Source organism: Heptranchias perlo, chromosome 23 (assembly GCF_035084215.1).
Source record: "Heptranchias perlo isolate sHepPer1 chromosome 23, sHepPer1.hap1, whole genome shotgun sequence".
Classification (NCBI taxonomy): Eukaryota; Metazoa; Chordata; class Chondrichthyes; order Hexanchiformes; family Hexanchidae; genus Heptranchias; species Heptranchias perlo.
Window position 1 is genome coordinate 20735226 of NC_090347.1, and position 16329 is coordinate 20751554.

The window sequence follows — 16329 nt, forward strand, 5'->3', positions numbered from 1 at the left end:
GATACTGGGGATGTTTACATTCAGGAAACAAGGTGGTTTGGAGGTGATCTTATTGAGATATTTAAGATTCTAAAGGGAATTGATAAATTGGATCCGAGAGCAATTTTCAATTTAACTCGAGTTCTGGGATTCAAACTTTGTTGGGAAAAGGTGCATATAGATTAAGATTTGTTTCATGTAGTGAATGGTGAATATGTGGACTAGCCTACCCAGTGAAACAGTGAACCACATGATGTTTTAAATTTCAAGAGTATAAAGCAAACATCTTTGGCAGATAGGACTATTATTGATGAGAAAGATAAGCTAGGGTAGGAAGTCTGTGACCTTTAGGATTGGCCTGATGAATGGAAATGGCTGTAGGAGCCTACATTCCTAAGGACATATCTAGGCAGTGGGAGGGGGGGGAACAATTAACTGCAACTAGTGATGTGATCTTGAGTTTTCTTGATTGTGTTCAGGGAGGAATTTCCTTAGAGTTTTGCCTGAAACAGACCACAGGTTATCTTTTCTCTGAATTTTTTGTCTGAGAAGTCAGCATTACGACTGATTGGGAAAGACCAGCATTGCAGGGCCTGATGGTCTTTTCACAGCCGCCTTTTCAAATGTTCATAAAAAGGGCCTACATATTTTGACACAATGTCACACGATAAATACAGATCAGGGCAGCCATTCAGCCCATGCCAAGCTCATCAATCCGAGAATAAAAAATTCACAATCCATCCCTCCCCCTTCCTGTCCATTTCAATGCTGGATCAGAATGGTCTTAAGTAAATTTTTTAGCCCTAACTCAGCCTGGATAACATGTACTGCATGCTCAGTGTTCACTTCAAAAAAAAGTTCCATCGCCTCGCATTCATTTCTATGAAATGCAGTCTGAGTGTTATAGATTCTAACACTGAAACCTCCATGTTCAGGAGCTGTCTGGTAAGGACCAAGAGAAGGTCGCAGAGGTGAATAATGTAAGGGTGGAACTCCAGGAACAAATTGGCCATTTGAAAGCAGAGCGAATAGCACAGGAGGGGCTCAAAGAGAAGATTTCAGCCTTAGAGAGGCAACTGAAAGGTATGTGAGCAGGAAATATAAAATTTAACTGTGAAACCTGTCAAAAATATTACCTACATCAAGGTTTTCAAGGAGATCAGCTGTCCATGGTAAACACTTGAAAAGTACAATGTGTCTATATTGACTACTTGCGTAAAGAAACCACTGGCGTATAAAGCAGATTGTTTCCGACTATTTGAATATATTGAGTTAATTTTAAAGTGAGGATTAAATCATCAATGTCAGTTATCTAAACATTATGAAGATTATAGAAATGGCGCTGCTACTGCCAATCAGTAGATCTATGTATTATCTTTACATTATCACCAAATAAGTCCTAGAATAGAAATTTTAAAAAACGTTAACATCTTATCGGTACTGAAACAGAGAAAAGCCTAAATTGGAGTTGAAATTTTAGTAAGCAGTAATCACGAGCATCAACTAGCCCCCAAATACTGTTTTATTCAATGGGTCTCAAGCCCATGATTTCATTAAAAATAAAATTCTGGTGTTTTGTTACAGTGCTGTCAAGTAACCACAGAGAAGCCTTGTTGGATAAAGAGGGTGAAATTACCTCCTTATTGGAAAAAATCCGACTGAAGGACAACGAGATTGTGCGAATGAGAGAGGATGAAGCACAACGAGCTAGCTTCCTACAGAATGCAATCCTCTCCTATGTACAGGGTTCTCCTCTTGGCACCCACTGTACAAAGAAATGAAATTTTACAGCAAAAAAAACCTGAAATTGTGGGCAATTAGCAAGCCGGATGTTTTCTAAATTTCTGATTACAAGGTGGTGCATAATTGAAGGTGTGGTGAGAATGATGGATTTCAGGAAAAAAATAAAGCCTTGATGTAGGTAAAATCAAGCTGCAGGGATAGAAGGATACTGACAAATGATACTTGATATAAAATTTATTCAGAAGGGCTTCTAAATTAGATATCTTAAGGAGCTAAACTGAAATTTTGAGGGTACTGATGCTATAAATCCACGTCTGAGAATAGGTACGGGCCTGAAAAATAGTGTTTAAGAATATTTCTTAATTCAATTAACATAATTGTGGATATGATTTTTTTGTGATGGTTTTGTACGTGTGGACTGTTGGAGATTAATTAGATTCATTGGTGATTTAAACAGCTGGCTGGCTAAAAATAATGTGCAAACAATATCTGGTTAATTTTTTGGACCTTTTGTGTGTTTAAAATGGGATAACACATTTAATTAGGCCTGATGCTAAACTTTACCTTCTTTTGCTAAATCAATTACAGTTTGAGAATGTGGATATTTTATATTTTGATGTCCAGAAGTCAGAATTTGAAATTCATACTTTTTAAAATTATCTATTAATTTTCACTGAATTGAAATTCAGTGAAATATTGGTCCTGAATTTCCTTGATCGCACTCAGACAGAAATTACAATGAAATTTACACCAATTTCTGCGCACATCATGCCAACAGGAACTTGTGGCGAAATTTCCTGTGGAGCTCATTTGCCTGTGCCGAAATGTAAAAACTGGTATAATACAAGTGTAAAAACAGCGTCACCAATAGGGGTGGGCTGCTGTCTTCTGCCATGGTACCTCACTCTTGGAGCCTCTTAAATCTGCTGCTCCTATTCCATTATTATGCAGAACATTGGGAAGGTCATTCCAGCTTCTTCGTCCTTCTGAATGCATGGGAGGAGTGGTGGGGTCCGAAAAATTTCAGGTGCACTGAGACTGACAGCACTTTGTGCAGGATTCAGTAAGAAAAAGTCCAAAGAAAATCGCAAAGAAAATCACTATCAAACTCCAGATATCTCAGTCGCGCCAATATCAGGTGACTTTGGACCATGCTGTGCCTAAATTTTTGGCCGTAAATCTACTGCATTATCTACGTAGGAAACTCGCATAGGCTATCTTTTTACATGGGGCGGAGTTATGTAAATGAGAGGCAGAGGGTTTCAGCTGACCTATTTCTGAAACAGTGTAAACGATTGAGGAAATTTGTGCGTAGCAACGTTTCAGCATAAAACTGGAGTAAATCAGTTAAATGCGAATTTCCTTGGGAAAAAATGGCACAACGCCACACTTAAGTTGTAGTTATGCCGAGATTTTCCAGGGAATTTCGGGTAGATCATGACTGATTTCTGCCTCTACAGTGCTTCCTATCCCAAAGTCATTGTGCAGTGTGTGATATCCCGAAGTTAACTGCTACAGACGACTTCTATCCATTCCATTGAGTGTCTGATATTTGTGTAATAGCAAAACAACTTGCATTTATATAGCACCTTTAACGTACAAAAATGGCCCAAGGCACTTCACAGAAGTGTAATCAAAAAAAAAAGGTTCTTAAATGGACACCAAGCCAAAGGAGGAGATATTAGAAGGGGTGACCAAAAGCTTGGTCAAAGAGAATGGTTTTAAGGAAGGTATTAAAGGAGGAGAGGGAGGTGGATATGCGACAGTTGTTTAGAGAGGTAAATCCACAGCGTGGGGCCTGGATAGCTGAAGACACAGCTGCCAGTGGGGGGTCGTAGAGAGGGGATGATGCGTATGAGGCCCGAGTCAGAGGAACAGAGGTGTTGTTATTGGGTGGGGGGGTGGGGGGGGGGGGGTTGGTGGTTGTAGGACTGGAGGAGGTTACAGATGTCAGGATGGATAAGGCCATGGAAAGATTTAAACATGAGGATGAGAATTTTAAATTGGGAGTTGTTGAGGGACCGGGAGCCAATGAAGGTCAGCAAGGACGGGGGTGATTGGTGATCGTGACTAGGTGCAGGATAGGATACACTTGGATGAACTGAAGTTTCCTGAATGTGGAGGATGGGAAATGAGTCAGGAGCACATTGGAATGGTTGAGACTTTGGGCATGGATGAAGGTTTCAGCAGCAGATGGTCTGAAGTAGGGCCAGAGGCAGACATTGATAGAGAGGTGTAAGTATTTTTTTAAATGTGCTATATCATTTTTGTATAATTTCATTGTGTAAACTTGCAGTTTTTATATTAATCTGTGAGGTCATGTCTTTGTGATGGAGAGGATTATAGTGTTGGAAATTCAATTTAGGATCAAATCGGAAGTCAAGGTTACAAATAATCTGGTTTAGACTGAGACGGTGGCCAGGGAGGGGGATGGAATTTTGGCATGGGTATGGAGTTTATGGCAAGGGCCAATAATAATTCGGTCTGCCCAATGTTTAACTGGAGGAAATTGTGGCTCATCCAAAACTGGATGTCGGACAAGCAGTCCAACAACACAAAGGCGGTGGAGGTAGAGCTTGGTTTTATCAGCATACATGTGAAAGCTGACACCCATGTCTGCAGATGATGTCAAGAAGGACCAGCATGTACCTGAGAAAGAGAAGTGGGCCGAGGCTGGATCCTTGAGGGGCTCCTTGGGTAACAGCAAGAGGTTGGGAAGAGAAGCCATTGCTGGAGATATTCTGGCTATGATCAGCTGGGTAAGAGTGGAACCAAGTGAGGGCAGTCCTACTGAGCTGGACAACGGGCCAGGCAATGGAAGATGATGGTGTGGTTGACTGTCAAAGGCTGCATGGAGATCAAGGAGAATGAGGAAGGTTAATGCACTATTAACATAATCACAGAAATACCATTTGTGACTTTGGTTCGGGCTGTTTTGGTGTTGTGGCATGGGCTGAAACCTGATTTGGAGAGATTTAAACAAGGTGTTGCATGAAAGATTGACACGGATTTGGCAGGCAACAATATTTCAGGATTGTTTTCTCCTTTTACATGTATCATTTTCAGGGCAATATTTTGATATTTGTAGATTGGCCACAAGCACCTGAATTAGGCATTTTCATAGTCAGCATAGTAGAATATCTGTGTAATCTATCAAATTGTAGTCCACCTCCATCTCATTTGCTGCGGGGATTTAATGTGCCATTTATTTCTGATTTCAGCCTAATTTTTAAAAGCTGACTGTGCAGAAATAACAGCTTGATTGGCAAAATCATTACTACAGAAATATTTGCAGTCTCTTATTTTCTTGTTGAATAGTGTGTGTGTGTGTGTGTGTGTGTGTGTGTGTTAAAAGTCCCATTTGAAATATCCATATTATCACAGTTTGAATTGTTCCCTAATCAATTGATGAACAGTTTTAACTTTACAATGGCAACTTTAAAAATCTCATAAATGGGACAGCATATATAGCTGAACCATACTTGTTTTTCTCTTCCCCCTCACTTTTTATTCCCTCTTCTCTTCTACTGAGTTGATACGACTCTTGTTGGGTTACAGTTCCACAGATAGCTGCTGCTTTCTAGTGCCTCACCCAAGTGGCCTTTCTTCACATGTTAACTTAGATATTGAGTGTCGGCAGGTTATTTGACTATAGAAGGGATCACAACTCTGTCCAATCCTGTTTCCGCCTGACATCCACACGTACATTTTCCAACTCAATCGCGAACGGAAATTCTAGCTGATTTTATCTTTCACACACACACCTCCCGTTAGCCCAAAGCCAATTGTAGGATCCCAAGTGCAGTTGACTACACTTTGATGAATTAAATATCAGCCAGATTTATAAACGCTATTGGAATCTGTCAAAGTATGTGTTGTAACAATAACATGGTATGGTATGTTGATGCATTAGTGCGTAATCCACCTCACCTGGATTTTTTTTTAATAGAATTTGCAAATGCTTCAACATGTCACTGTTTCCAAAGCAGAATGGGCAGCAGGCCTATGGCACTGATTGACCTTAAGAACTTTGCACCCCTTCCTGCCCAACAAGGACTTGCTACATGGGTAATTGTAAGCGCACAATAGTTAACATGCTGTGATACATTCTGTATATTTATTGGGAGTTTTGGATATTTTTACTACTTTGTTTCCCATTGATTTAATGACTGAAGAGCTCAGTGTGCAACAAAATAACTGTTATTTGAGGGTTTATGTATCAAAGCATTAAAATATTTCATTTTTGGCTAGGATCCTGGCCGCAAAATTTGTAACTAGGTGGAACTTCATGAAAACTGGAAATAGATGGTGTCACAGTGATGCAACTAGTCAGAGTTTGCACCACAAATCTTGCTTGTTTGCACCACACACCATACTCTTAAGTTATCAATTGTCGTTGTTCTGACTTGTAAAGATGCTGAGCAGAGGCCATCCACTTTCCAAAAGGGAGACGAGGCACTCTGGGCTGCTGTTACAGCCAGCCACCGAGCAGCACCAGCTGAATCTTGGGAGCAACTCACCTATCCATTTTAACTAGGAAGTCAAATATTAACACCTTAAGGCCATTCTAATAGTTCAGTGGCTGAATACACAAAAAAGTGTGCTACTGCGCCAGACTAGAAAGCCGAGGTTCGACTTTTGGGTTTGCTGATTCCGACAGAGTGATGGCAGAGGTGCTTTAATTAACCTCTCTGGGCTCGAAAGAGGGGAAAAAAAATAGGCTCAGATTTGTTTTGTTCCTGACAACTTAGCAGTGACCTATGCTAGGAAGTGTGTGTGTGTGTATGTGTGTGTGTGTATACACAGATGCTAGATGGCAAACCATTGAATACCTTGCTAACAGTTGCTTTCTGGGCTTAAATGTAAGAAATGGCCCCAGCTTCAGAAGGCTGTGTGTGCAGCCATGTTCCAGCATATGCCAACTGCCTTCAGAGAAGAGGTGATAAAAGAGGGAGAAATAAATAAAAACCTTAAAGAAGGAATTTGTCTGTTAAACTACATTTTTTAAAGTTTTTTTTCATGAAAAGGCATTAGGTTTTGAGTTTAATTGTGTACTGTCTTTTTATACAGCAATTATGAGTAAAATCTAATAATAGACTCTTCCCAAGGTGAGGGATGTTTTCATCTATGGAAGCATAATACTACATTTTAGCGTTTGTTTAGGTTTCAGCAATTCTAATATAATTCAGTAGTTATCAGTTTATAATTTGTGTGAGATGGTTGAGAACTGTTTTAAACATCTTTGCCTGTGACAGTCAATGAATTCTAGTACATGATTGTTATCTTTAATTTTCAGTGTTACATTTTAGCATAAATCCAGAAGTGTGTGATGAGATTGGCCTGCAATATAGAAATGGGATGAGGCGAAGGAAACTGAGACGGTCCACCTTCCCTTCCTCTCTATTCAAATACCCTTATGGAGAGGGAACCTGCTTCCCTATGTTTAACACATGAGCGAATGAAAGGAAAGAGAGTTAGTGTTTTGTTCCTGGCTCTTTTTCATGATTTTGTGGCCCTTAGCATAATATTAGAGCAAAAAACAGCATGTTTTGATTGTTCTAGTCCATGGCCATATACTAATCAGTTTTATTCTATGTGCCTTTTGTATTCATCTGCATTTTGGTTTTATTGACTTCTACAGCCTAATGATGTATATTGTTGCATTTGATGGTTTATTTCTGCTGAACCACTTGCCTGTTCCATTAATGTGGTCTGAAAAGTATAAACAACAGAGTGGCAGATTGTGTCATTTTTCATTCTGTCTTTTGATTGGTGCTTATGATACAGTGTGACATCACTCACTATTTTCCAGTAAATTGCTCTAGCTTCCCTTCACTGGCCGCTAAATATTAAGGTTTTTTTTTAACTCTGAGCAGCTCTTCATTTATAATTTGCAGTTAGTATTGATGATACAACTATAGTAATAAATAGCTACAAATTGCTGGTGTACCAGCGGTGACTTTCAAAAGGCAATAACTATAGTAACCCTTTCCCTCTTGATTTTAATGCCCTAGCTGCATTTAAATGCAAGAAATTTATTTTTTTATATAAACCAGTAATATAATGGATAACCCAAACCAGAAGTGTGATTAAATGAACTAGAAATTAGTGGAGGAACCAGGTAGTAAGAAAGGGAGGTGAAAATATGAGAACCAGAGGCTATAGAATTATTTCAGAATTGTTGAGAGGTGAGAGGAGCTGTTCTGAAGGAAGGAGGAGTGAATATTATTTAAGTCTGTGCTGATCACATGGTTTCATAGAGCAGGAGAATTACATACTGGTGGGACATTATTTAACTCCAGATTTTCTGAAATGCTGTAACCAAGTTATATTGATGTAAAGTAAGGCTGCATTATGTGAAGATGGCCTGAACTTATAAAGAACCAAATTGGAACTGATTTTCATCTTTTGAAATCATGTAATGATTTGCACAGTGTCAGATAGACTGCTATTTTTGGCACTTTTTTTTGGTTATTACAGTGCTTGTATTCATTAATATTTTTATGTCTTTGTTTAAAACCCTTATCTCGTTGGTTTGTTTTCATATAGAAGAAAGTTGCTTTAATGGTTAGAACATACTTTTGATTAATTGATGTATATGCCTTCATGCAAAACTGGGACTTGGTGTGCGTTAAGCTGACTACTGCAGTAGTGTTCCAGTTATCCAAGCCAGCGCTATCCCAAGTAATTGACATTTAACTTCCAGTTAATTGAATTTCAGTTGTTGTCCAGAGAATTTTTAATTTATTTTCTAACCTCCCTTCCTGAAAGCATTGACTTCTTGCTGTGGTATAATTCTACAACTGCCGGTTACCCTCCAGTATCTCACTGAAGTAGCCATTATTCACATGTGAGCCTCAGCAGTGAATGACGATAGGCTATTTCCAACAGAGGGCATTGTAGCCAAGTCCAATTGAGTCCACATTGCAAGAACTTCCAGCCGGAGTCTCTGGATAGTAGTCAAGAATGGGTAATTCTGGCTGATTTTTCTCTTCATCTATCTCACGTGGTAAGGCTGTTGTAGCACCTTTTACCACCATCCTGGCTGAGATCAGCTAACACAGTGCAAATAACTCAGCACAGACAGGTAATTCAACCTTCTTGGCAGGGCAAGATTCTTTTATTGGGTGCAAAGTAGAAAATATTCTGTTGCCAACTACTATCACCTTTCACCTTAAGTGTTATATGCACAAAATTAAATTGAGCAGATTTAGCACCAGATCAAGGGTCTCTTCTTAGGTAATGTTCTGAAGGTTTCCTGTTTAAATTTTGTTATTATTACCCCTACTGCATAATGATTCATCAGAATGTCACTCCATCACTCACTGGTACTTGCATAATGGCCGAGAGACCATTTGTGGCCCATTTTTCCTCCATGCAAATGATCTTCAGCAGAGGTGCTGCTTTGGTTTGAATTTCAACCCCAGCGCTGATAGGTTGTGCACTGGCATTGGAGTAGGTTACCTCAAGGAGTTGGTTAAGATTGTGTGTTAGAATATTTTTTTTCATTATTCGTTCATGGGATGTGGGCGTCGCTGGCGAGGCCAGCATTTATTGCCCATCCCTAATTGCCCTTGAGAAGGTGGTGGTGAGCCGCCGCCTTGAACCGCTGCAGTCCGTGTGGTGAAGATTCTCCCACAGTGCTGTTAGGGAGCGAGTTCCAGGATTTTGACCCAGCGACGATGAAGGAACGGCGATATATTTCCAGGTTGGGATGGTGTGTGACTTGGAGGGGAATGTGCAGGTGGTGTTGTTCCCATGTGCCTACTGCCCTTGTCCTTCTAGGTGGTAGAGGTCGCGGGTTTGGGAGGTACTGTCGAAGAAGCCTTGACGAGTTGCTGCAGTGCATCCTGTGGATGGTACACACTGCAGCCACAGTGTGCCGGTGGTGGAGGGAGTGAATGTTTAGGGTGGTGGATGGGGTGCCAATCAATCGGGCTGCTTTGTCCTAGATGGTGTCAAGCTTCTTGAGTGTTGTTGGAGCTGCACACATCCAGGCAAGTGAAGAGTATTCCATCGCACTCCTGGCTTGTGCCTTGTCGATGGTGGAAAGGCTTTCGGGAGTCAGGAGGTGAGTCACTCGCCGCAGAATACCCAGCCTCTGACCTCTTATAGCTACAGTATTTATGTGGCTGGTCCAGTTAAGTTTCTAGTCAATGGTGACCCCCAGGATGTTGATGGTGGGGGATTCAGCGATGGTAATGCAGTTGAATGTCAAGGGGAGGTGGGGTTAGACTCTCTTGGAGATGGTCATTGCCTGGCACTTGTCTGACGCGAATGTCACTTGCCACTTATGAGCCCAAGCCTGGTTGTTGTGAAGATATCCTGAATCCTGCCTTCAGTTGAGTCTGAAAGTATTGTCTCAACCATTCAAAGCTATAGCTTCAACTACTGCAAATGAATGTAGAATAAAGGACACATAGGGTGGAATAACAAGGCATTAGTATAATCTAGCAGTTTAGGGTGTGTGAATTGTGATGGTGTACAATTGCAACCTTTATTCTGGTAAGTTAGAAATTTCACTTTTAGCTGTGTGTTTGTTCTTTGCTCTATATATTGCAACTTTATACCAGAAAGTTTATTAGATGTCAGGAGACATGCAGAGAAGCATTGAGGGTAATGGTGATAATATGCAGATATACACATTCCTGAGAATATGTACACCCTGGAAAAATATTACTTTGATCAGTGCAAGCTGCATAATTGTAAGCTCAGAAGGACAGCACTTCTTCTTTCTCCTCCTCCTATGCTGCAATTATTGGGAAATTGATGGGACATGGAGAGGGGGGTGGGGGAGAGATGTCTTTACTCAGAATTCATGGCCCCAAAGTTTTTCCCTAGAAACATTTCCAATAATTATCCAAACTTTTTTACAGTTGGTGATATCAATAAGAAACGTTTTGTTTCCCCTTCTCTAATCTTGAGCTGTTTCTTGCTTTCTTCCGTAGTCTTGAGCAGCTCTGTGGAGGATATGTCATGTCAGCAGTGAGATTTGACAAAGGAGTTGTGATCAACTTCATCAGTGGAGATATTTTTCCTATCTCTGTTAGCCAGCCTGCCCATGACTTAGTCTATTTATAGCCTTTTGAATTTATTTTTAAAACACTGGTTATTTTTTATGGTCTCATCAAGATGAAAATATCTCCACAGTTCAGAGGCTATACATGAGATATAATTAACTGTTTGAAAGGATATTAACAGTTCAAAAACTGGTTTGGAGATGAATGACTTTAGCAAAAGGCAGATTAACACAAGTGTAAATTTTTTTGCCAGAATTAAAAGCTCTGATATATTTGACAGGTTGTCTAAAACTTTGGTAATAGCCAGTGAGGTTTGACATCTGGTACCCAGTGAATCAGATGAACCTACTGCTCACTAGTATAATATCCATGCAGATTTTATACTTAATTCAGAATACACTGAAACTCTTCATCAGCTGTTTTCTAAACCAACATTTGATCTGAACAGGGATTCAGTTTTATTGAAGGCAAAACTATTGTACACTGGGCTGAAGGAAAAAGTTGACCTTAATAATTTCCTCTTTTCAATCACTGTTTGTCTAATTTTGAATAATACAATTAGCATCATATTAATAGAATGGAAGTTAATAAGGCAAAGTTTACAGCAACAAAATAAGCTTTCAGTCCACACCATGTGCTCCAGTTGCTGGTGGGTGACTATTATTGATGCCCCTCCATGGGATTATTTTTGTTCAATCCTATTTGCTAATGTGTATTCAGTCTATAACCTTCGTTTTGACCTCAGTAGTCAGTTGATTCAGTCACTCATCAATCTAATGCTTCCTTTTTATGCTAGTAATGAATTTCTATTTATATATAACTGAAATTAAATTCATTTTTTTTGTATGGTTTTAATATTTATAAGTATTTTATGCAATGTATCCAAGGTGTTTTAAAGTATTTTGTAATTTCTTTTGTGGAAAAATAAAATTTTATTTTTGTTTTATTTAAAGCAGTGTGGGCTTTTTTTTCATGGGATGTTCCTTATCCCCTTTTGATGGAAATGGGGCAAAACTCATGGTCACTTCCTATTGACAACAGTGGAAATCCCTATTATGCCAATAATTGAGGTTAAAGCAGTCGTAGCAGACTCTAACCTTTCAGGCTTTAATTATATCATCCATTGCATAAACTGTAATATCCAGTACAGAATCTGAATCTGGTATGCATGGTGTCTCCCTGTAGAACAGTAAGATTCACACAGTAGTACAAGCAGATAGGTATGAGAAGAAATGCTGTTATTAAAGAATGAGAAGCAGGAACAAGTCTATGCCGAACTGACTACAGATGAGTCGTAATATGTATATGCTTTATCAAATCACACTATTTTGTCTAGTGATATCCCTCTGCAGCACACTAACTGCAGTCAAGAAGGCAGACATATGGCCTGCTTCACCACTGCTGCTGTGAGCTGCACAAGAGCAGCCTGAAGACAAATTTACCTCCTCAGTTGACTCCACAATCTACTGAATACAGCATATTTGTTTATTTCCTGGTAAACCACCACATGCGTCCCATATAGATGGAGTACAAAACGTTTCTTAATTCGCAACCTGAGCATTCAAACTGATGTTTTACATTTACTCTAATGCAAAACTCCTCTTGCAGACCCTGAAACCTTTAGTACCACAATCAGAATTAGTTTTTCATATTAATTGCAGGTTTGTGTGTGTGGCGGAACAGTTTTATGTCAAATTTTAATTTCAAAAAAATGGATCATTGAATTTATATTTTAATATACCCATTTCAGTTTGCAAAGTGTTTTTTAATAAATTCAGAACATAATGAAATGGAACAAACTCTTGAGGAACTTGAATCTATTGGCTCAAGCTTTGTGCTAAGACCAGTGTCAAATCATTCCATGCATGTTGAGTGGAACTACATTGTTTATAATGTTTGGCAGCTGAAAATTTTTCTTATGCTCATAAATATACTGTGTTGATATAAATCATATTGAGTCCATACACACACCAACAGTGAATGGTACAAGGGCTGTAGTGCTGAAGACTTGTACTCCAGTACTAGCTGCGCATCTAGCCAAGCTGTTCCAGTACAGCTACAACACTGGCATCTACCCGACAATGTGGAAAATTGTCCAGGTATGTCCTGTCCACAAAAAGCAGGACAAATCCAATCCGGCCAATTACTGCCCCATCAGTCTACTCTCAATCATCAGCAAAGTGATGGAAGTTGTCGTCGACAGTGCTATCAAGCGGCACTTACTCACCAATAACCTGCTCACCAATGCTCAGTTTGGGTTCCGCCAGGACCACTCGGCGCCAGACCTCATTACAGCCTTGGTCCAAACATGGACAAAAGAGCTGAATTCCAGAGGTGAAGTGAGAGTGACTGCCCTTGACATCAAGGCAACATTTGACCGAGTGTGGCACCAAGGAGCCCTAGTAAAATTGAAGTCAATGGGAATCAGGGGGAAAACTCTCCAGTGGCTGGAGTCATACCTGGCACAAAGGAAGATGGTAGTGGTTGTTGGAGGCCAATCATCTCAGCCCCAGGGCATTGCTGCAGGAGTTCCTCAGGGCAGTGTCCTTGGCCCAACCATCTTCAGCTACTTCATCAATGACCTTCCCTCCATCATAAGGTCAAAATTGGGGATGTTCGCTGATGATTGCACAGTGTTCAGTTCCATTCGCAACCCCCCAAATAATGAAGCAGTCCGAGCCCGCATGCAGCAAGACCTGGACAACATCCAGGCTTGGGCTCATGTGTGGCGTGAATGTTACTTGCCACTTAAGTGTCAGGCAATGACCATCTCCAACAAGAGAGTGTCTAACCACCTCTCCTTGACATTCAACAGCATTACCATTGCCGAATCCCCCACCATCAACATCCTGGGGGTCACCATTGACCAGAAACTTCACTGGACCAGCCATATAAATACTGTGGCTGCAAGAGCAAGTCAGAGGCTGGGTATTCTGCGGCGAGTGACTCACCTCCTGACTCCTGAAAGCTTTTCCACCATCAACAAGGCACAAGTCAGGAGTGTGATGGAATACTCTCCACTTGCCTGGATGAGTGCAGCTCCAACTACACTCAAGAAGCTTGACACCATCATGGACAAAGCAGCCCGCTTGATTGGCACCCCATCCACCACCCTAAACATTCACTCCCTTCACCACCGGCGCACAGTGGCTGCAGTGTGTACCATCCACAGGATGCATTGCAGCAACTCGCCAAGGCTTCTTCGACAGCACCTCCCAAACCCGCGACCTCTACCACCTAGAAGGACAAGAACAGCAGGCACATGGGAACAACACCACCTGGACGTTCCCTGCCAAGTCACACACCATCCCAACTTGGAAATATATCGCCGTTCCTTCATCGTCGCTGGGTCAAAATCCTGGAACTCCCTTCCTAACAGCACTGTGGGAGAACCTTCACTACACAGACTGCAGCGGTTCAAGAAGGCGGCTCACCACCACCTTCTCAAGGGTAATTAGTGATGGGCAATAAATGCCGGCCTCGCCAGCGACGCCCACATCCCATGAACGAATTTTAAAAAAGGGGATGCAAAAGGGTAAGAGAAGAATGCAATGGCTGTTGGAGAGTGAGACTCCAGTCATGTTTGACACCAGTTTGAATCATTGTTAACTATGTTTATTAAAATGTTCTAAATGGCAGTTACTTTTCTTTTTCATTATTTAATTGTGTGTTTTTAAAAAAAAAATACAGCTGAGGTTCATGCAGCGTTAGAGTTGAATTCATACAATTGGTGTTGGACTAAAATTAGAGCCACTGAACAAGATGAGCTCTACAGAACGGTTTTCACTCTTTCCTCCTAAACAGCATGTAAGCGTAAACTGAAATCAGACTTGCAGCATTTTCACAATGTAACACCCTTCAGGGTCTGCATAGTGAGAAGATGGAATTGTAGATATTCCTATCCTATGTGAGGTGGAATTTCATGTAAGATAAGACCCAGAAGGTTCTGTGGGGAAAGAGAGAAGGGAAGGACTATAAGTTGTGTTGCTGACCTGTACCACAGTTACAGTTTATTGTTAAATACACTCTTCTGCATAAACGAGGATGTAGAGTTTGGAAGAAGTTGCAAATGCTATTATCCAGTGCTGTGCATGGGTCTTCACAGTCAGTGGCTAGATGGAGAACAAGTTGGTACTACCTGTGCAAGTTTTTGAATCACAAGAAGCGGGCAAACAATACTCATCCTTCGGAATCTAGGAGTTGAGGAAGGAAAGCAATTAATACAAAAATTTCACGTGAAGAGTACGCCATTGGTACGGAGAACTTTTTTTAAATGGTTACATCAATTGACAAATATTAAGGTAAAGTTGATCAATGCAAGGCTGTGTTTTCTTAGATTTATGTTCAAACTTTTAAAACTTTGCAGAATGAGAGTATTACATATTTAATGTGAGATGTGGAATATTTATCTATTTAGGAAAGGGACAAATTTCTATCAAGTTTATAAATTCTTGCTTGGATGCTAATGATTAACTTAAAAAACAGTAACCGTTGCGTTATTAGACATTGGTGTAATGAGGTACTGAATGTACTCACTTGCTAATATCAACCATGATGGAAAGCCATCATTAGAAATTATAATTGTCACTGCTGAAGTATAGGAAAAGATAAGAAACCCAGTACGTTCAACAATGATGGAGCAAGGGAGGGGGAAGTACACCTAGATAATTTCCTAAATCCTGTATTATCTGGAAGGGGAATCTTGACAGTGGTAAGCATTCTTACCCCCTTATTCTACAGGAAATCGTAACTCAAAAGCAATGGCTTGAGGACTCACTACCCATACTTGTGTTCTCCATGGTAGCACGGTTCAGAAGCTTGTCACCTGTCAATTCATATCAAATCTCAGTAATTTTGAAAAAGCCCACTATGAAATATCAAACTTCACTGGACTCTATAGATTTGATAATCCCTGCCTGTATTACAGGCACACACATTGTTATAATAGATTTGGAATGCCTGACCTGGGAACATTCCAAGGAATGACTATCTCTGACATGAGGCTAGCAGCTGTAATGTTATGGCTCTGTATGATCACAATTCATGCATACCAATATTGCAGTACAATTCCTCAAGAATATTTTTCCCTAAAGGGAAAAAATAATTAGATCAGATACCTTGTGGAATTAGTGGGAACATAGGAACAGGAGTAGGCTACTTTGCCATTCAATTAGATCATGGCTGATCTGTATCTCAACTCCATTTACATGCCTTTGATCCATATCCCTTGATACCCTTATCTAATAAAAATCTGTCGATCTCAGTCTTGAAAGTTTCAATTGACCCAGCCTTTTGGGGCAGAGAATTCCAGATTTCCACTCTCCTTTGTGTGAAAAAGTGCTTTCTGCTTTCATTCCTGAATGTCCTAGATCTAATTTTAAGATTATACCCCCTTGTTCTGGATTTCCTCCACCAGAGGAAATAGCTTCTCTGTATCTACCCTAGTGAATCCTTTTATCATTTTAAACATCTCAATTAAATCATCCCTCAATCTTCTTTACCCAAGAGAATACAAGCCAAGTTTATGCAATCTGGTCTCATAACTTAACCTTTTAAGCCCCAGTATCATTCTGGTGAATCTGTGTTA

At 40.2% G+C, this 16329-nt stretch overlaps 1 protein-coding gene across 3 annotated transcripts in view; it reads left to right on the forward strand.

The window, feature by feature from the left end:
- lrrc45 (leucine rich repeat containing 45) overlaps nt 1-2140 on the forward strand; it is a 63391-nt gene extending 61251 nt beyond the window's left edge. For all 3 annotated transcript variants that reach the window (XM_068004145.1, XM_068004147.1, XM_068004148.1), the window contains exons 17-18: nt 915-1062; nt 1564-2140. In XM_068004145.1, the coding sequence (XP_067860246.1) occupies nt 915-1062; nt 1564-1760 (345 nt within the window). In that variant the 3' untranslated portion in view covers nt 1761-2140. The remainder of the gene's footprint in view (nt 1-914; nt 1063-1563) is intronic.
- Nucleotides 2141-16329: the final 14189 nt, after the last annotated feature.